Genomic DNA, 21,681 nt, shown 5'->3' on the forward strand with positions numbered 1-21,681 from the left:
CTTATCTGAGCTCTCTCTCTCTGACTCAACACGTAGGGAGAACATCTTATCTGAGCTCTCTCTCTCTCTCTGACTCAACACGTAGGGAGAACATCTTATCTGAGCTCTCTCTCTCTCTCTCTGACTCAACACGTAGGGAGAACATCTTATCTGAGCTCTCTCTCTCTCTCTGGCTCAACACGTAGGGAGAACATCTTATCTGAGCTCTCTCTCTCTCTGACTCAACACGTAGGGAGAACATCTTATCTAAGCTCTCTCTCTCTGACTCAACATGTAGGGAGCATCTTATCTGAGCTCTCTCTCTCTGACTCAACACGTAGGGAGAACATCTTATCTGAGCTCTCTCACTCTCTGGCTCAACACGTAGGGAGAGAATCTAATCTGAGCTCTCTCTCTCTGGCTCAACACGTAGGGAGAACATCTTATCTGAGCTCTCTCTCTCTCTGGCTCAACACGTAGGGAGAGCATCTAATCTGAGCTCTCTCTCTCTCTGACTCAACACGTAGGGAGAAAAATGGAGAGGGAGAAGTGTAGAGAGGAGGTAGAGAGAAAGAGAGTGTGTGGTTACGTGTGTGCATGCGTGTGTTTGTGTCTCTGTGTCTGTGAGAGAGAAAAAGAGAGACATAGAGAGAGTGAGAGCTGAACGAGTCAAATGGATAAATGTCAGTCAGTGCTTCATCAGCTCACAGCGTGCTCTCCCTCCCCAAATGCCATGTGTAAGTCACACATCCAGGGTCGTCAGCCAGCCTCCCAGAACACTGTAATAAGATTACGGCTCTGCTGCATGCCAGTGTGTGTGTGTGTGTGTGTGTGTGTGTGTGTGTGTGTGTGTGTGTGTGTGTGTGTGTGTGTGTGTGTGTGTGTGTGTGTGTGTGTGTGTGTGTGTGTGTGTGTGTGTGTGTGTGTGTGTGTGTGTGTGTGTGTGTGTGTGTGTGTGTGTGTGTGTAAGGTAACTCAGTATAAACTAGACTGACACAAATCTAGGCAAATAAGCTCTGTTACTCACATAAAAACAGATGAGGTGAAAGTAGGCATCAGAATAGTTTCTGTCTACCTGTTTTTAGTCTCCTGAGTCAATATATATTAGGACAGCCTCAGTCTCATATACACTACTGGTCAAAAGTTTTAGAACACCTACTCATTCAAGGTTTTTTCTTCATTTTTACTATTTTCTACATTGTAGAATAATAGTGAAATACATCAAAATTAAAAAATAAGACATGGAAACATGTAGTAATCAAAAAAGTGTTAAACAAATCCAAATATTTTTTATTTGAGATTCTTCAAATAGCAACCCTTTGCCTTGATAACAGCTTTGCACACTCTTGGCATTCTCTCAACCAGCTTCATGAGGTAGTCACCTGGAATGCATTTCAATTAACATTTCAATTGTGCCTTCTTAAAAGTTAATTTGTGGGATGTCTTTCCTTCTTAATGTGTTTGAGCCAATCAGTTGTGTTGACAAGGTAGGGGGGGTATACAGAAGATAGCCCTATTTGGTAAAAGACAGAGTCCATATTATGGCAAGAACAGCTCAAATAAGCAAAGAGAAATGACAGTCCATCATTACTTTAAGACATGAAGGTCTGTCAATGCGGAACATTTCAAGAACTCTTAAAGTTTCTTCAAGTGATGTTGCAAAAATCATCAAGCTATATGATGAAACTGGCTCTCATGAGGACCGCCACAGGAAAGGAAGACCCAGAGTTACCTCTGCTGCAGAGGATAAGTTCATTAGAGTTATCAGCCTCAGAAATTACAGCCCAAATAGATGCTTCACAGAGTTCAACAGACACATATCTCAACATCAACTGTTCAGAGGAGACTGTGTGAATCAGGCCTTCATGGTCGAATTGCTGCAAAGAAACCACTGCTAAAGGACACCAATAAGAAGAAATGACGTGATTGGGCCAAGAAACACGAGCAATGGACATTAGACTGGTGGAAATCTGTCCTTTGGTCTGTTGTCCAAATTTGAGATTTTTTGGTTCCAACCGCCGTGTCTTTGTGAGACGTGGTGTGGGTGAATGGATGATCTCTGCATGTGTATTTCCTACCGTAAAGCATGGAGGAGGAGGTGTTATAGTGTGGGGGTGCTTTGCTGGTGATTTATTTTGAATTCCAGGCACACTTAACCAGCATGGCTACCACAGCATTCTGCAGCAATACGCCATCCCATCTGTTTTGGGCTTAGTGGGACTATCATTTGTTTTTCAACAGGACAATGACCCAACACACCTCCAGGCTGTGTAAGGGCTATTTTACCAAGAAGGAGAGTGATGGAGTGCTGCATCAGATGACCTGGCCTCCACAATCACCCGACCTCAACCCAATTGAGATGGTTTGGGATGAGTTGGACAGCAGAGTGAAGGAAAAGCAGCCAACAAGTGCTCAGCATATGACTGTTGGAAAAGCATTTCAGGTGAAGCTGGTTGAGAGAATGTCAAGAGTGCAAAGCTGTCATCAAGGCAAAGGGTGGCTAAAATGTTTCACACTTTTTTGGTTACTACATGATTCCATGTGTTATTTCATAGTTTTGATGTCTTCACTATTATTCTAAAATGTAGAAAATAGTCTAAATAAAGAAAACCCCCTGGATGAGTAGGTGTGTCCAAACCTTTGACTGGTACTGTGTGTTTGTATTACGGTGTCCATATTAGGGCAGCCTCAGTCTCAGCAGGACTTTTAAGTAAGATGCCAACAATCTTGTCTACATAGACTAAGAAAATGTAGGGTCTGGGGGTGAAAGGTTGAGTTAATTCTCACATGGGGAGTCTTCCTTCCCGTCCTCTTTCAGAAGAGGTCGTGGTGACAAGCACCCCTAACACACAATTGTAGTCTATTGTCAAACGAGAGTTATGTTCCATTCACAAACTGAGGCGTATTCCAACAACTTCATTGCACTGAAGAATACTGTTATATACACTATATCCTGTTTACCTCACATATTGGGCCTTGTGTAAATTGGTGACCCCAAATGAGAAAGACACAGGGTATATCCTACATGTACTGCACAATGTTGGTTCCTTCAACAAACTCTCATAGTCTCACGTCACAATTAGACTTTCATCATTTTGAAGTTGTTCCAAACGCACAATTTTGAAGTGGTTAAGGTTAGACATGAACTTTGAATGATTAAGGGTAAAGGTTTGAGATAGGCTTAAAACAAAAATCTCAAAAACAACTATCTATCATTGGAATCGAACATAAAACCTGTTGCACTAGAGGAAGGTTAGTCATTAACTCCAAACGGTTAACATAAGGGTTAAGGTTTGGGACAGGCTTAAAACAAAAGTCTCAAAAATTACTTTTATCGCTGGGTTCAACTTTCTGCAACAGTAGCAGATGCTTACACCCCCATTCACCATCCCCAACACCCAAACAAAACGAAACCTACTTAAAAGGTAACAGCTCTCACAATTGCCCCTAGTGGCCTTTTCCAGTCATTTCCGGACTTCCTCAGACATGGATGGATGTCGAATACAGACTTGTATCACGGGTGACCTGGTGCCTTCAAAGCAACTCCAAGGTCTGTGTTTTGTCTTTCTAAATTCTTTGGTCTACTACTTTAGTCAGACGTAGAGTATATGGTTAATGTGTAGGCCTATAACCGAATATAGCCTGGTTTCTCTATCTATTCGAGGAGCCCACGAAAACGACTGGACGTTTATGCTCCAACTTATTTTAGTAGACAGTCCGAGATGAGCCGATTATCATATTTATTTAGCCTCGGATAAATAGCTCACCTTTCAAACGTATATATGGCTTGAGTGACAGGGAGGGAGAGCCTATTGTGGTCCAATGATTTGCATATCTCCTCCTCTTACACACCTTAACCTGTCAAATCGCCCCTTTGGCGGGATCGTCAAAGCCATTTACCTTATATAGCCACGCACGAAGTTGATTGACAGTATGTACACGCCCCTCCACTCGCTACTCTCCTCCCCGTTTGTCTTGCGATGCCTGTAGCCTACTACCATCCTGCCCGAACATTTTCCTACGGAAGCGGAGCGCTGGGGAAAAGTCTAGTGGGGATGAGCAAGGTTACTACCTAGCAATATCCTACGGATACACATGGAGCCTCCATCACCTCTGCAAGTTTGCGTTTATCACCAAGTCTAAACTCGTTCATCAGAGTCTCCAGCAAATAGTGAACCTATATATTTCCTTCTTTCGGATCGGTTTATGTTTCTTTCTATGCATTATATTTCCTGAAAGGCATGAACGTGGATTTGGACATTTGATTAGGTGCAGCCGGATTCCTTTTTTTTCGTGGAACAGTCTCCTTTCTGCGCTCCGCACATAGAGCATCACCATGGACGTTTTGGCGAATCACGGTATTTTTCAGGAACTCCAGCTCGTGCATGACACCGGCTACTTCTCTGCGATGCCTTCGCTGGAGGAGAACTGGCAGCAGGTGACTATAGAGTTTCGATCGTTCGCTATATTAATCGTTAACTGTAGCTATATTGCTGATGGTGGTTTGGCAAAGCCACCGAAGTGCGCCCGAATCACTGACATAGGCGTCAACTTTCCTCCAATATCTTGCATCACAAGTTCAGAGAGAGAGGTACTAAAGCCTAAATGTAATAGTAACTTGTCAAATAGATGGGTCTATGAAAGGAAACCGCTGCGCTATTGCAATTAAATCTTCATACTAGGCAATTTAATCTGCACGATATATTGTTACGCTATTGTTAAGAATATTACCCTGTGTGATTAACTTGAAGCATGTAGTCTAATATTAACAGTGTCGCAATGTAAACTTGTACTAAGTATGATTGTGTTATGATATTAGATCATACCGGCGGAGTGCTGTTCTGTGTTGAGCCGAGCGCAGGTTGTTATTCGTTGCGGCTAATGTATCCTTCACCGGTGCGCATGGTCTCAGCTGTCAACAGCAATTAGGGAAAAGCGGTCATAATTTCGACAGGGATGATGTAGATCTCTGAATAATAAAACCAGTGCTTTGTACATAAATAATACATCTGCTTCCGTCGGATTACTTGTTTTGAAACCCTCGGCGGCATGAGGCGAGGAGGTTCCCCATTCAAATGCATAATGTATTAACGCAGATGTATAGGGTTGCCGTTCGAGATAAGCAAGTGGTCTTTTTACAAGATGCTGTGGAAATGGGGAATAGGAAGAGGGGGATTATAATGGGGGAATGATATGGTCAAGCCTCGAGGTTTCCGAGTCACATTGTGTCATAGTTTTTATAAGCCCAGGCTCTATGGTGAAATGTCACGCCGGGGGACACATGGTGAAACCAACGTACTGCTCGACTCTCCGTAGGGCTGCAGGCGTTATTCAACTCTGGTCTGCTGGGAAGTAAACTGTTTCACTTACTATGCAAGAAAGACAACATATACACGTTCAGGTTTCTCTATGTGCATAAAGTCTCGATGTTTCTTGTTTTACGCGGTGCGTGTAAAGGCATTTAAAGAAGCACGCGGTTTCCATGCAGCATGCCATCCACCTGCGCTGATGGAAGCGGCTTGGGATGATCATTTTCGCCACCAGCATCGCTGGGCTGCAGACAACAGCAGTGCGTGGTCATTTGATGCCGGCTACTTGTGCCAGTAGAGTTCTTGTGTGTAAATGTAGGCTAGTGGTCCATGACCATGGCTTTACCCTCTCGAGTCACCTTCTTAATTGGCTTCCTGCTGTCAGCCACTCAAACATCCAGACTTCACTCAAGATCACTGTCCAGTCACACACCAGATATTACTGCAGTCATTTGAAAGACTATGTAACCATTGATAAATGTCATATTACTGTATTACTGACATGGCTCTGCTCTGGCCTGGAGAATAAAACCTCTCATCAATCTGGTAGAATCCTGGCCTGGAGAATAAAACCTCTCATCAATCTGGTAGAATCCTGGCCTGGGGGAATAATACCTCTCATCAATCTGGTAGAATCCTGGCCTGGGGGAATAAAACCTCTCATCAATCTGGTAGAATCCTGGCCTGGGGGAATAAAACCTCTCATAAATCTGGTAGAATCCTGGCCTGGGGGAATAATACCTCTCATCAATCTGGTAGAATCCTGGCCTGGGGGAATAATACCTCTCATCAATCTTGTAGAATCCTGGCCTGGGGGAATAATACCTCTCATCAATCTGGTAGAATCCTGGCCTGTAGGGGAATAATACCTCTCATCAATCTGGTAGAATCCTGGCCTGGGGGAATAATACCTCTCATCAATCTGGTAGAATCCTGGCCTGGGGGGTAGAATGGGGGAAAAACCTCTCATCAATCTGGTAGAATGGCCTGGCCTGGTAGGGCCTGGGGGAATAAAACCTCTCATCAATCTGGTAGAATCCTGGCCTGGGGGGGGAATGGGGGAAAAACCTCTCATCAATCTGGTAGAATCCTGGCCTGGGGGAATAATACCTCTCATCAATCTGGTAGAATCCTGGCCTGGGGGAATAATACCTCTCATCAATCTGGTAGAATCCTGGCCTGGGGGAATAAAACCTCTCATCAATCTGGTAGAATCCTGGCCTGGGGGGGAATAAAACCTCTCATCAATCTGGTAGAATCTGGCCTGGGGAATAATACCTCTCATCAATCCTGGGGGGAATAATACCTCTCATCAATCTGGTAGAATCCTGGCCTGGGGCCTAGGGGGAATAATACCTCTCATCAATCTGGTAGAATCCTGGCCTGGGGGAATAATACCTCTCATCAATCTGGTAGAATCCTGGCCTGGGGGAATAATACCTCTCATCAATCTGGTAGAATCCTGGCCTGGGGGGAATAATACCTCTCATCAATCTGGTAGAATCTGGCCTGGGGGAATAATACCTCTCATCAAGTAGAATCCTGGCCTGGGGGAATAATACCTCTCATCAATCTGGTAGAATCCTGGCCTGGGGAATAATACCTCTCATCAATCTGGTAGAATCCTGGCCTGGGGGAATAATACCTCTCATCAATCTGGTAGAATCCTGGCCTGGGGGAATAATACCTCTCATCAATCTGGTAGAATCCTGGCCTGGGGAATAATACCTCTCATCAATCTGGTAGAATCCTGGCCTGGGGGAATAATACCTCTCATCAATCTGGTAGAATCCTGGCCTGGGGGAATAATACCTCTCATCAATCTGGTAGAATCCTGGCCTGGGGGAATAATACCTCTCATCAATCTGGTAGAATCCTGGCCTGGGGGAATAATACCTCTCATCAATCTCAATCTGGAATCCTGGCCTGGGGGAATAAACCTCTCATCAATCTGGTAGAATCCTGGCCTGGGGGAATAATACCTCTCATCAATCTGGTAGAATCCTGGCCTGGGGGAATAATACCTCTCATCAATCTGGTAGAATCCTGGCCACCTCTCATCAATCTGGTAGAATCCTGGCCTGGGGGAATAATACCTCTCATCAATCTGGTAGAATCCTGGCCTGGGGAATAATACCTCTCATCTGGTAGAATCTGGTAGAATCCTGGCCTGGGGGAATAATACCTCTCATCAATCTGGTAGAATCCTGGCCTGGCTCTCATCAATCTGGTAGAATCCTGGCCTGGGGAATAATACCTCTCATCAATCTGGTAGAATCCTGGCCTGGGGGAATAATACCTCTCATCAATCTGGTAGAATCCTGGCCTGGGGGAATAATACCTCTCATCAATCTGGTAGAATACTGGCCTGGATAATAAAACCTCTCATCAATCTGGTAGAATCCTGGCCTGGGGGAATAATACCTCTCATCAATCTGGTAGAATCCTGGCCTGGGGGAATAATACTCTCATCAATCTGGTAGAATCAATCATCAATCTGGTAGAATCCTGGCCTGGGGGAATAATACCTCTCATCAATCTGGTAGAATCCTGGCCTGGGGGAATAATACCTCTCATCAATCTGGTAGAATCCTGGCCTGGGGGAATAATACCTCTCATCAATCTGGTAGAATCCTGGCCTGGGGGAATAATACCTCTCATCAATCTGGTAGAATCCTGGCCTGGGGGAATAATACCTCTCATCAATCTGGTAGAATCCTGGCCTGGGGGAATAATACCTCTCATCAATCTGGTAGAATCCTGGCCTGGGGGAATAATACCTCTGGGGGAATAATACCTCTCATCAATCTGGTAGAATCCTGGCCTGGGGGAATAATACCTCTCATCAATCTGGTAGAATCCTGGCCTGGATAATAAAACCTCTCATCAATCTGGTAGAATCCTGGCCTGGGGGAATAATACCTCTCATCAATCTGGTAGAATCCTGGCCTGGGGGAATAATACCTCTCATCAATCTGGTAGAATCCTGGCCTGGGGGAATAATACCTCTCATCAATCTGGTAGAATCCTGGCCTGGGGGAATAATACCTCTCATCAATCTGGTAGAATCCTGGCCTGGGGGAATAATACCTCTCATCAATCTGGTAGAATCCTGGGGGAATAATACCTCTCATCAATCTAGAATCCTGGCCTGGGGGAATAATACCTCTCATCAATCTGGTAGAATCCTGGCCTGGGGAATAATACCTCTCATCAATCTGGTAGAATCAATCTGGCCTGGGGGAATAATACCTCTCATCAATCTGGTAGAATCCTGGCCTGGGGGAATAATACCTCTCATCAATCAATCTGAATCCTGGGGAAGAACCTCTCATCAATCTGGCCTGGGGGAATAATACCTCTCATCAATCTGGTAGAATCCTGGCCTGGGGAATCAATCTGGCCTGGGGGAATAATACCTCTCATCAATCTGGTAGGGGAATAATACCTCTCATCAATCTGGTAGAATCCTGGCCTGGGGGAATAATACCTCTCATCAATCTGGTAGAATCCTGGCCTGGGGGAATAATACCTCTCATCAATCTGGTAGAATCCTGGCCTGGGGGAATAATACCTCTCATCAATCTGGTAGAATCCTGGCCTGGGGGAATCAATCTGGTAGCCTGGGGGAATAATACCTCTCATCAATCTGGTAGAATCCTGGCCTGGGGGAATAATACCTCTCATCAATCTGGTAGAATCAATCTGTAGCCTGGGGGGAATAATACCTCTCATCAATCTGGTAGAATCCTGGCCTGGGGGAATAATACCTCTCATCAATCTGGTAGAATCCTGGCCTAGAATCAATCTGTAGAATCCTGGCCTGGGGAATAATACCTCTCATCAATCTGGTAGAATCCTGGCCTGGGGGAATAATACCTCTCATCAATCTGGTAGAATCCTGGCCTGGGGGAATAATACCTCTCATCAATCTGGTAGAATCCTGGCCTGGGGGAATAATACCTCTCATCAATCATCACCTCTCATCAATCTGGTAGAATCCTGGCCTGGGGGGAATAATACCTCTCATCAATCTGGTAGAATCCTGGCCTGGGGAATAATACCTCTCATCAATCTGGTAGAATCCTGGCCTGGGGGAATAATACCTCTCATCAATCTGGTAGAATCCTGGCCTGGGGGAATAATACCTCTCATCAATCTGGTAGAATAATACCTCTCATCAATCTGGTAGAATCCTGGCCTGGGGAATAAAACCTCTCATCAATCTGGTAGAATCCTGGCCTGGGGGAATAATACCTCTCATCAATCTGGTAGAATCCTGGCCTGGGGGAATAATACCTCTCATCAATCTGGTAGAATCCTGGCCTGGGGGAATAATACCTCTCATCAATCTGGTAGAATCCTGGCCTGGGGGAATAATACCTCTCATCAATCTGGTAGAATCCTGGCCTGGGGGAATAATACCTCTCATCAATCTGGTAGAATCCTGGCCTGGGGGAATAATACCTCTCATCAATCTGGGAATCCTGGCCTGGGGGAATAATACCTCTCATCAATCTGGTAGAATCCTGGCCTGGGGGAATAATACCTCTCATCAATCTGGTAGAATCCTGGCCTGGGGGAATAATACCTCTCATCAATCTGGTAGAATCCTGGCCTGGGGGAATAATACCTCTCATCAATCTGGTAGAATCCTGGCCTGGATAATAAAACCTCTCATCAATCTGGTAGAATCCTGGCCTGGGGGAATAATACCTCTCATCAATCTGGTAGAATCCTGGCCTGGGGAATAATACCTCTCATCAATCTGGTAGAAGAATCAATCTGGTAGCCTGGGGGGAATAATACCTCTCATCAATCTGGTAGAATCCTGGCCTGGGGAATAATACCTCTCATCAATCTGGTAGAATCCTGGCCTGGGGGAATAATACCTCTCATCAATCTGGTAGAATCCTGGCCTGGGGAATAATACCTCTCATCAATCTGGTAGAATCCTGGCCTGGGGGAATAATACTCTCATCAATCTGGTAGAATGGCCTGGTGGTAGAATCCTGGCCTGGGGAATAATACCTCTCATCAATCTGGTAGAATCCTGGCCTGGGGGAATAATACCTCTCATCAATCTGGTAGAATCCTGGCCTGGGGGAATCAATCTGGTAGAATCCTGGCCTGGGGAATAATACCTCTCATCAATCTGGTAGAATCCTGGCCTGGGGGAAAATACCTCTCATCAATCTGGTAGAATCCTGGCCTGGGGGAATCTCATCAATCTGGTAGAATCCTGGCCTGGGGGAATAATACCTCTCATCAATCTGGTAGAATCCTGGCCTGGGGGAATAATACCTCTCATCAATCTGGTAGAATCCTGGCCTGGGGGAATAATACCTCTCATCAATCTGGTAGAATCCTGGCCTGGGGGAATAATACCTCTCATCAATCTGGTAGAATCCTGGCCTGGGGGAATAATACCTCTCATCAATCTGGTAGAATCCTGGCCTGGGGGGAATAATACCTCTCATCAATCTGGTAGAATCCTGGCCTGGGGGACCTCTCATCAATAGAATCCTGGCCTGGGGGAATAATACCTCTCATCAATCTGGTAGAATCCTGGCCTGGGGGAATAATACCTCTCATCAATCTGGTAGAATCCTGGCCTGGGGGAATAATACCTCTCATCAATCTGGTAGAATCCTGGCCTGGGGGAATAATACTCATCAATCTGGTAGAATCAATACCTCTCATCAATCTGGTAGAATCAATCTGGCCTGGGGGAATAATACCTCTCATCAATCTGGTAGAATCCTGGCCTGGAATCCTGGCCTGGTGGGAATAATACCTCTCATCAATCTGGTAGAATCCTGTAGAATAATACCTCTCATCAATCTGGTAGAATGGCCTGGGGAATAATACCTCTCATCAATCTGGGCCTGGAATCCTGGCCTGGGGAATAATACCTCTCATCAATCTGGTAGAATCCTGGCCTGGGGGAATAATACCTCTCATCAATCTGGTAGAATCCTGGCCTGGGGGAATAATACCTCTCATCAATCTGGTAGAATCCTGGCCTGGGGGAATAATACCTCTCATCAATCTGGTAGAATCCTGGCCTGGGGGAATAATACCTCTCATCAATCTGGTAGAATACTGGCCTGGATAATAAAACCTCTCATCAATCTGGTAGAATCCTGGCCTGGATAATAAAACCTCTCATCAATCTGGTAGAATCCTGGCCTGGGGGAATAAAACCTCTCATCAATCTGGTAGAATCCTGGCCTGGGGGAATAATACCTCTCATCAATCTGGTAGAATCCTGGCCTGGATAATAAAACCTCTCATCAATCTGGTAGAATCCTGGCCTGGGGGAATAATACCTCTCATCAATCTGGTAGAATCCTGGCCTGGGGGAATAATACCTCTCATCAATCTGGTAGAATACTGGCCTGGATAATAAAACCTCTCATCAATCTGGTAGAATCCTGGCCTGGATAATAAAACCTCTCATCAATCTGGTAGAATCCTGGCCTGGGGGAATAATACCTCTCATCAATCTGGTAGAATCCTGGCCTGGGGGAATAATACCTCTCATCAATCTGGTAGAATCCTGGCCTGGGGGAATAATACCTCTCATCAATCTGGTAGAATCCTGGCCTGGGGGAATAATACCTCTCATCAATCTGGTAGAATCCTGGCCTGGGGGCCTGGGGAATAATACCTCTCATCAATCTGGTAGAATCCTGGCCTGGGGGAATAATACCTCTCATCAATCTGGTAGAATCCTGGCCTGGGGGAATAATACCTCTCATCAATCTGGTAGAATCCTGGCCTGGGGGAATAATACCTCTCATCAATCTGGTAGAATCCTGGCCTGGATAATAAAACCTCTCATCAATCTGGTAGAATCCTGGCCTGGGGGAATAATACCTCTCATCAATCTGGTAGAATCCTGGCCTGGGGGAATATACCTCTCATCAATCTGGTAGAATCCTGGCCATCAATCTGGTAGAATCCTGGCCTGGGGGAATAATACCTCTCATCAATCTGGTAGAATCCTGGCCTGGGGAATAATACCTCTCATCAATCTGGTAGAATCCTGGCCTGGGGTAGAATCCTGGCCTGGGGGAATAATACCTCTCATCAATCTGGTAGAATCCTGGCCTGGGGAATAATACCTCTCATCAATCTGGTAGAATCCTGGCCTGGGGGAATAATACCTCTCATCAATCTGGTAGAATCCTGGCCTGGGGGAATAATACCTCTCATCAATCTGGTAGAATCCTGGCCTGGGGGAATAATACCTCTCATCAATCTGGTAGAATCCTGGCCTGGGGAATAATACCTCTCATCAATCATCAATCCTGGCCTGGGGGGAATAATACCTCTCATCAATCTGTAGCCTGGCCTGGGGGAATAATACCTCTCATCAATCTGGTAGAATCCTGGCCTGGGGGAATAATACCTCTCATCAATCTGGTAGAATCCTGGCCTGGGGGAATAATACCTCTCATCAATCTGGTAGAATCCTGGCCTGGGGAATAATACCTCTCATCAATCTGGTAGAATCCTGGCCTGGGGGAATAATACCTCTCATCAATCTGGTAGAATCCTGGCCTGGGGGAATAATACCTCTCATCAATCTGGTAGAAATAATACCTCTCATCAATCTGGTAGAATCCTGGCCTGGGGGAATAATACCTCTCATCAATCTGGTAGAATCCTGGCCTGGGGGAATAATACCTCTCATCAATCTGGTAGAATCCTGGCCTGGGGGAATAATACCTCTCATCAATCTGGTAGAATCCTGGGGGGAATAATACCTCTCATCAATCTGGTAGAATCCTGGCCTGGGGGGAATCAATAGAACCTCTCATCAATCTGGTAGAATCCTGGCCTGGGGGAATAATACCTCTCATCAATCTGGTAGAATCCTGGCCTGGGGGAATAATACCTCTCATCAATCTGGTAGAATACTGGCCTGGATAATAAAACCTCTCATCAATCTGGTAGAATCCTGGCCTGGATAATAAAACCTCTCATCAATCTGGTAGAATCCTGGCCTGGGGGAATAATACCTCTCATCAATCTGGTAGAATCCTGGCCTGGGGGAATAATACCTCTCATCAATCTGGTAGAATCCTGGCCTGGGGGAATAATACCTCTCATCAATCTGGTAGAATCCTGGCCTGGGGGAATAATACCTCTCATCAATCTGGTAGAATCCTGGCCTGGGGAATAATACCTCTCATCAATCTGGTAGAATCCTGGCCTGGGGGAATAATACCTCTCATCAATCTGGTAGAATCCTGGCCTGGGGGAATAATACCTCTCATCAATCTGGTAGAATCATCAATCTGGTAGCCTGGGGGAATAATACCTCTCATCAATCTGGTAGAATCCTGGCCTGGGGGAATAATACCTCTCATCAATCTGGTAGAATCCTGGCCTGGGGGAATAATACCTCTCATCAATCTGGTAGAATCCTGGCCTGGGGAATAATACCTCTCATCAATCTGGTAGAATCCTGGCCTGGGGGAATAATACCTCTCATCAATCTGGTAGAATCTGGCCTGGGGGACCTCTCATCAATCTGGTAGAATGGGGAATAATACCTCTCTGGCCTGGGGGAATAATACCTCTCATCAATCTGGTAGAATCCTGGCCTGGGGGAATAATACCTCTCATCAATCTGGTAGAATCCTGGCCTGGGGGAATAATACCTCTCATCAATCTGGTAGAATCCTGGCCTGGGGGAATAATACCTCTCATCAATCTGGTAGAATGGCCTGGAATAATACCTCTCATCAATCTGGTAGGGGAATAATACCTCTCATCAATCTGGTAGAATCCTGGCCTGGGGAATAATACTCTCATCAATCAATCTGGCCTAGAATCCTGGCCTGGGGGAATAATACCTCTCATCAATCTGGTAGAATCCTGGCCTGGGGGAATAATACCTCTCATCAATCTGGTAGAATCCTGGCCTGGGGGAATAATACCTCTCATCAATCTGGTAGAATCCTGGCCTGGGGGAATAATACCTCTCATCAATCTGGTAGAATCCTGGCCTGGGGAATAATACCTCTCATCAATCTGGTAGAATCCTGGCCTGGGGGAATAATACCTCTCATCAATCTGGTAGAATCCTGGCCTGGGGGAATAATACCTCTCATCAATCTGGTAGAATCCTGGCCTGGGGGGGAATAATACCTCTCATCAATCTGGTAGAATCCTGGCCTGGGGGAATAATACCTCTCATCAATCTGGTAGAATCCTGGCCTGGGGGAATAATACCTCTCATCAATCTGGTAGAATCCTGGCCTGGGGGGGAATCTGGTAGAATCCTGGCCTGGGGGAATAATACCTCTCATCAATCTGGTAGAATCCTGGCCTGGGGGAATAATACCTCTCATCAATCTGGTAGAATCCTGGCCTGGGGGAATAATACCTCTCATCAATCTGGTAGAATCCTGGCCTGGGGGGGGAATAATACCTCATCAATCAATCTGGCCTGGGGGAATAATACCTCTCATCAATCTGGCCTAGAATCCTGGCCTGGGGAATAATACCTCTCATCAATCTGGTAGAATCCTGGCCTGGGGGAATAATACCTCATCATCAATCTGGTAGAATGGCCTGGCCTGGGGGGAATAATACCTCTCATCAATCTGGTAGAATCCTGGCCTGGGGAATAAGAATCAATCTGGTAGAATCCTGGCCTGGGGGAATAATACTCTCATCATCAATCTGGTAGAATCCTGGCCTGGGGGAATAATACCTCTCATCAATCTGGTAGAATCCTGGCCTGGGGGAATAATCTGGTAGAATCCTGGCCTCTCTCATCAATCTGGTAGAATCCTGGCCTGGGGGAATAATACCTCTCAATCAATCTGGTAGAATCAATCTGTAGCCTGGCCTGGGGAATAATACCTCTCATCAATCTGGTAGAATCCTGGCCTGGGGGAATAATACCTCTCATCAATCTGGTAGAATCCTGGCCTGGGGAATAATACCTCTCATCAATCTGGTAGAATCCTGGCCTGGGGGAATAATACCTCTCATCAATCTGGTAGAATCTGGAATAATACCTCTCATCAATCTGGTAGAATCCTGGCCTGGGGGAATAATACCTCTCATCAATCTGGTAGAATCCTGGCCTGGGGGAATAATACCTCTCATCAATCTGGTAGAATCCTGGCCTGGGGAATAATACCTCTCATCAATCTGGTAGAATCCTGGCCTGGGGGAATAATACCTCTCATCAATCTGGTAGAATCCTGGCCTGGGGGGAATAATACCTCTCATCAATCTGGTAGAATCCTGGCCTGGGGGGGAATCAATCTGGTAGAATCCTGGCCTACCTCTCATCAATCTGGTAGAATCCTGGCCTGGGGGAATAATACCTCTCATCAATCTGGTAGAATCCTGGCCTGGGGGAATAATACCTCTCATCAATCTGGTAGAATCCTGGCCTGGGGAATAATACCTCTCATCAATCTGGTAGAATCCTGGCCTGGGGGAATAATACCTCTCATCAATCTGGTAGAATCCTGGCCTGGGGGAATAATACCTCTCATCAATCTGGTAGAATCCTGGCCTGGAATAATACCTCTCATCAATCTAGAATCCTGGCCTGGGGGAATAATACCTCTCATCAATCTGGTAGAATCCTGGCCTGGGGAATAATACCTCTCATCAATCTGGTAGAATCCTGGCCTGGGGGAATAATACCTCTCATCAATCTGGTAGAATCCTGGCCTGGGGGAATAATACCTCTCATCAATCTGGGCCTGGCCTGGGGAATAATACCTCTCATCAATCTGGTAGAATCCTGGCCTGGGGAAGAATCATCAATCTGTAGCCTGGCCTGGGGAATAATACCTCTCATCAATCTGGTAGAATCCTGGCCTGGGGGAATAATACCTCTCATCAATCTGGTAGAATCCTGGCCTGGGGGAATAATACCTCTCATCAATCTGGTAGAATCCTGGCCTGGGGAATAATACCTCTCATCAATCTGGTAGAATCCTGGCCTGGGGGAATAATACCTCTCATCAATCTGGTAGAATCCTGGCCTGGGGGAATAATACCTCTCATCAATCATCAATCTGGAATAATACCTCTCATCAATCTGGTAGAATCCTGGCCTGGGGGAATAATAGAATCCTGGCCTGGGGGAATAATACCTCTCATCAATCTGGTAGAATCCTGGCCTGGGGAATAATACCTCTCATCAATCTGGTAGAATCCTGGCCTGGGGGAATAATACTGGCCTCTCATCAATCTGGTAGAATCCTGGCCTGGGGGAATAATACCTCTCATCAATCTGGTAGAATCCTGGCCTACCTCTCATCAATCTGGTAGAATCCTGGCCTGGGGGAATAATACCTCTCATCAATCTGGTAGAATCCTGGCCTGGGGGAATAATACCTCTCATCAATCTGGTAGAATCCTGGCCTGGGGGAATAATACTGGTAGAATCCTGGCCTGGGGGAATAATACCTGGGCCTCATCAATCTGGTAGAATCCTGGCCTGGGGGAATAATACCTCTCATCAATCTGGTAGAATCCTGGCCTGGGGAATAATACCTCTCATCAATCTGGTAGAATCCTGGCCTGGGGGAATAGACCTCTCATCAATCTGGTAGCCTGGGGGGAATAATACCTCTCATCAATCTGGTAGAATCCTGGCCTGGGGGAATAATACCTCTCATCAATCTGGTAGAATCCTGGCCTGGGGAATAAGACCTCTCATCAATCTGGTAGAATCCTGGCCTGGGGACCTCTCATCAATCTGGTAGAATCCTGGCCTGGGGGAATAATACCTCTCATCAATCTGGTAGAATCCTGGCCTGGGGGAATAATACCTCTCATCAATCTGGTAGAAATAATACCTCTCATCAATCTGGTAGAATCCTGGCCTGGGGGAATAATACCTCTCATCAATCTAGGGGGAATAATACCTCTCATCAATCTGGTAGAATCCTGGCCTGGGGGAATAGACCTCTCATCAATCTGGTAGAATCCTGGCCTGGGGGAATAATACCTCTCATCAATCTGGTAGAATCCTGGCCTGGGGGAATAATACCTCTCATCAATCTGGTAGAATCCTGGCCTGGGGGAATAATACCTCTCAATCAATCTGGTAGAATCCTGGCCTGGGGGGAATAATACCTCTCATCAATCTGGTAGAATCCTGGCCTGGGGGAATAATACCTCTCATCAATCTGGTAGAATCCTGGCCTGGGGGAATAATACCTCTCATCAATCTGGTAGAATCCTGGCCTGGGGGAATAATACCTCTCATCAATCTGGTAGAATCCTGGCCTGGGGGAATAATAATCAATAGAATCCTGGCCTACCTCTCATCAATCTAGAATCCTGGCCTGGGGGACCTCTCATCAATCTGTAGAATCCTGGCCTGGGGAATAATACCTCTCATCAATCTGGTAGAATCAATCTGGCCTGGCCTGGGGAATAATACCTCTCATCAATCTGGTAGAATCCTGGCCTGGGGGAATAAAACCTCTCATCAATCTGGTAGAATCCTGGCCTGGGGGAATAATACCTCTCATCAATCTGGTAGAATCCTGGCCTGGGGGAATAATACCTCTCATCAATCTGGTAGAATCCTGGCCTGGGGGAATAATACCTCTCATCAATCTGGTAGAATCCTGGCCTGGGGGAATAATACCTCTCATCAATCTGGTAGAATCCTGGCCTGGGGGAATAATACCTCTCATCAATCTGGTAGAATCCTGGCCTGGGGGAATAATACTCTCATCAATCAATCCTGGCCTGGGGGAATAATACCTCTCATCAATCTGGTAGAATCCTGGCCTGGGGGAATAATACCTCTCATCAATCTGGTAGAATCCTGGCCTGGGGGAATAATACCTCTCATCAATCTGGTAGAATCCTGGCCTGGGGGAATAATACCTCTCATCAATCTGGTAGAATCCTGGCCTGGGGGAATAATACCTCTCATCAATCTGGTAGAATCCTGGCCTGGGGGAATAATACCTCTCATCAATCTGGTAGAATCCTGGCCTGGGGGAATAATACCTCTCATCAATCTGGTAGAATCCTGGCCTGGGGGAATAATACCTCTCATCAATCTGGTAGAATCCTGGCCTGGGGGAATAATACCTCTCATCAATCTGGTAGAATCCTGGCCTGGGGGAATAACCTCTCATCAATCTGGTAGAATCCTGGCCTGGGGGAATAATACCTCTCATCAATCTCTGGCCATCATCAATCTGGTAGAATCCTGGCCTGGGGGAATAATACCTCTCATCAATCTGGTAGAATCCTGGCCTGGGGAATAATACCTCTCATCAATCTGGTAGAATCCTGGCCTGGGGGAATAATACCTCTCATCAATCTGGTAGAATCCTGGCCTGGAGAATAAAACCTCTCATCAATCTGGTAGAATCCTGGCCTGGGGGAATAACACCTCTCATCAATCTGGTAGAATCCTGGCCTGGGGGAATAATACCTCTCATCAATCTGGTAGAATCCTGGCCTGGTAGGGGAATAATACCTCTCATCAATCTGGTAGAATCCTGGCCTGGGGGAATAATACCTCTCATCAATCTGGTAGAATCCTGGCCTGGGGGAATAATACCTCTCATCAATCTGGTAGAATCCTGGCCTGGGGGAATAATACCTCTCATCAATCTGGTAGAATCCTGGCCTGGGGGAATAATACCTCTCATCAATCTGGTAGAATCCTGGCCTGGGGGAATAGACCTCTCATCAATCTGGTAGAATCCTGGCCTGGGGAATAATACCTCTCATCAATCTCATCAATCTGGTAGAATCCTGGCCTGGGGGAATAATACCTCTCATCAATCTGGTAGAATCCTGGCCTGGGGGAATAATACCTCTCATCAATCTGGTAGAATCCTGGCCTGGGGGAATAATACCTCTCATCAATCTGGTAGAATCCTGGCCTGGATAATAAAACCTCTCATCAATCTGGTAGAATCCTGGCCTGGGGGAATAACCTCTCACAATCTCTCATCAATCTGGTAGAATCCTGGCCTGGGGAATAATACCTCTCATCAATCTGGTAGAATCCTGGCCTGGGGAATAATACCTCTCATCAATCTGGTAGAATCCTGGCCTGGGGAATAATACCTCTCATCAATCTGGTAGAATCCTGGCCTGGGGAATAATACCTCTCATCAATCTGGTAGAATCCTGGCCTAATACCTCTCATCAATCTGGTAGAATCCTGGCCTGGGGGAATAATACCTCTCATCAATCTGGTAGAATCCTGGCCTGGGGGAATAATACCTCTCATCAATCTGGTAGAATCCTGGCCTGGGGAATAATACCTCTCATCAATCTGGTAGAATCCTGGCCTGGGGGAATAATACCTCTCATCAATCTGGTAGAATCCTGGCCTGGGGGAATAATCAATCTGGTAGAATCCTCTCATCAATCTGGTAGAATCCTGGCCTGGGGGAATAATACCTCTCATCAATCTGGTAGAATCCTGGCCTGGGGGTACCTCTCATCAATCTGGTAGAATCCTGGCCTGGGGGAATAATACCTCTCATCAATCTGGTAGAATCCTGGCCTGGGGAATAATACCTCTCATCAATCTGGTAGAATCCTGGCCTGGGGGAATAATACCTCTCATCAATCTGGTAGAATCCTGGCCTGGATAATAAAACCTCTCATCAATCTGGTAGAATCCTGGCCTGGGGGAATAATACCTCTCATCAATCTGGTAGAATCCTGGCCTGGGGGAATAATACCTCTCATCAATCTGGTAGAATCCTGGCCTGGGGGAATAATACCTCTCATCAATCTGGTAGAATCCTGGCCTGGATAATAAAACCTCTCATCAATCTGGTAGAATCCTGGCCTGGGGGAATAATACCTCTCATCAATCTGGTAGAATCCTGGCCTGGGGGAATAATACCTCTCATCAATCTGGTAGAATCCTGGCCTGGGGGAATAATACCTCTCATCAATCTGGTAGAATCCTGGCCTGGGGGAATAATACCTCTCATCAATCTGGTAGAATCCTGGCCTGGGGGAATAATACCTCTCATCAATCTGGTAGAATCCTGGCCTGGGGGAATAATACCTCTCATCAATCTGGTAGAATCCTGGCCTGGGGGAATAATACCTCTCATCAATCTGGTAGAATCCTGGCCTGGGGGAATAATACCTCTCATCAATCTGGTAGAATCCTGGCCTAGGGGAATAATACCTCTCATCAATCTGGTAGAATCCTGGCCTGGGGGAATAATACCTCTCATCAATCTGGTAGAATCCTGGCCTGGGGGAATAATACCTCTCATCAATCTGGTAGAATCCTGGCCTGGGGAATAATACCTCTCATCAATCTGGTAGAATCCTGGCCTGGGGGAATAATACCTCTCATCAATCTGGTAGAATCCTGGCCTGGGGGAATAATACCTCTCATCAATCTGGTAGAATCCTGGCCTGGGGGAATAATACCTCTCATCAATCTGGTAGAATCCTGGCCTGGGGGAATAATAGAATCAATCTGTAGAATCCTGGCCTGGGGGAATAATACCTCTCATCAATCTGGTAGAATCCTGGCCTGGGGGAATAATACCTCTCATCAATCTGGTAGAATCCTGGCCTGGGGGAATAATACCTCTCATCAATCTGGTAGAATCCTGGCCTGGGGGAATAATACCTCTCATCAATCTGGTAGAATCCTGGCCTGGGGGAATAATACCTCTCATCAATCTGGTAGAATCCTGCCTGGGGGAATAATACCTCTCATCAATCTGGTAGAATCCTGGCCTGGGGGAATAATACCTCTCATCAATCTGGTAGAATCCTGGCCTGGGGAATAATACCTCTCATCAATCTGGTAGAATCCTGGCCTGGGGGAATAATACCTCTCATCAATCTGGTAGAATCCTGGCCTGGGGGAATAATACCTCTCATCAATCTGGTAGAATCCTGGCCTGGGGAATAATACCTCTCATCAATCTGGTAGAATCCTGGCCTGGGGAATAATACCTCATCATCAATCTGGTAGAATCCTGGCCTGGGGGAATAATACCTCTCATCAATCTGGTAGAATCCTGGCCTGGGGGAATAATACCTCTCATCAATCTGGTAGAATCCTGGCCTGGGGAATAATACCTCTCATCAATCTGGTAGAATCCTGGCCTGGGGGAATAATACCTCTCATCAATCTGGTAGAATCCTGGCCTGGGGAATAATACCTCTCATCAATCTGGTAGAATCCTGGCCTGGGGGAATAATACCTCTCATCAATCTGGTAGAATCCTGGCCTGGGGAATAATACCTCTCATAATCTGGTAGAATCCTGGCCTGGGGGAATAATCTCATCAATCTGGTAGAATCCTGGCCTGGGGGAATAATACCTCTCATCAATCTGGTAGAATCCTGGCCTGGGGGAATAATACCTCTCATC

At 46.1% G+C, this 21,681-nt stretch overlaps 1 protein-coding gene across 2 annotated transcripts in view; it reads left to right on the forward strand.

Annotated features, from left to right (window-relative positions):
• Positions 1-3,440: 3,440 nt before the first annotated feature.
• LOC124008765 (Krueppel-like factor 7) overlaps positions 3,441-21,681 on the forward strand; it is a 59,911-nt gene continuing 41,670 nt past the window's right edge. The window contains exon 1 of one of the 2 annotated variants that reach the window (XM_046320299.1): positions 3,441-3,529. In XM_046320299.1, the coding sequence (XP_046176255.1) occupies positions 3,470-3,529 (60 nt within the window). In that variant the 5' untranslated portion in view covers positions 3,441-3,469. Of the gene's footprint in view, positions 3,530-3,994; positions 4,418-21,681 lie in introns of those variants that run through there. The other variant, XM_046320298.1, reaches the window with a different exon arrangement.

The sequence above is a fragment of the Oncorhynchus gorbuscha genome, linkage group LG21, assembly GCF_021184085.1.
Source record: "Oncorhynchus gorbuscha isolate QuinsamMale2020 ecotype Even-year linkage group LG21, OgorEven_v1.0, whole genome shotgun sequence".
Taxonomy (NCBI): domain Eukaryota; kingdom Metazoa; phylum Chordata; class Actinopteri; order Salmoniformes; family Salmonidae; genus Oncorhynchus; species Oncorhynchus gorbuscha.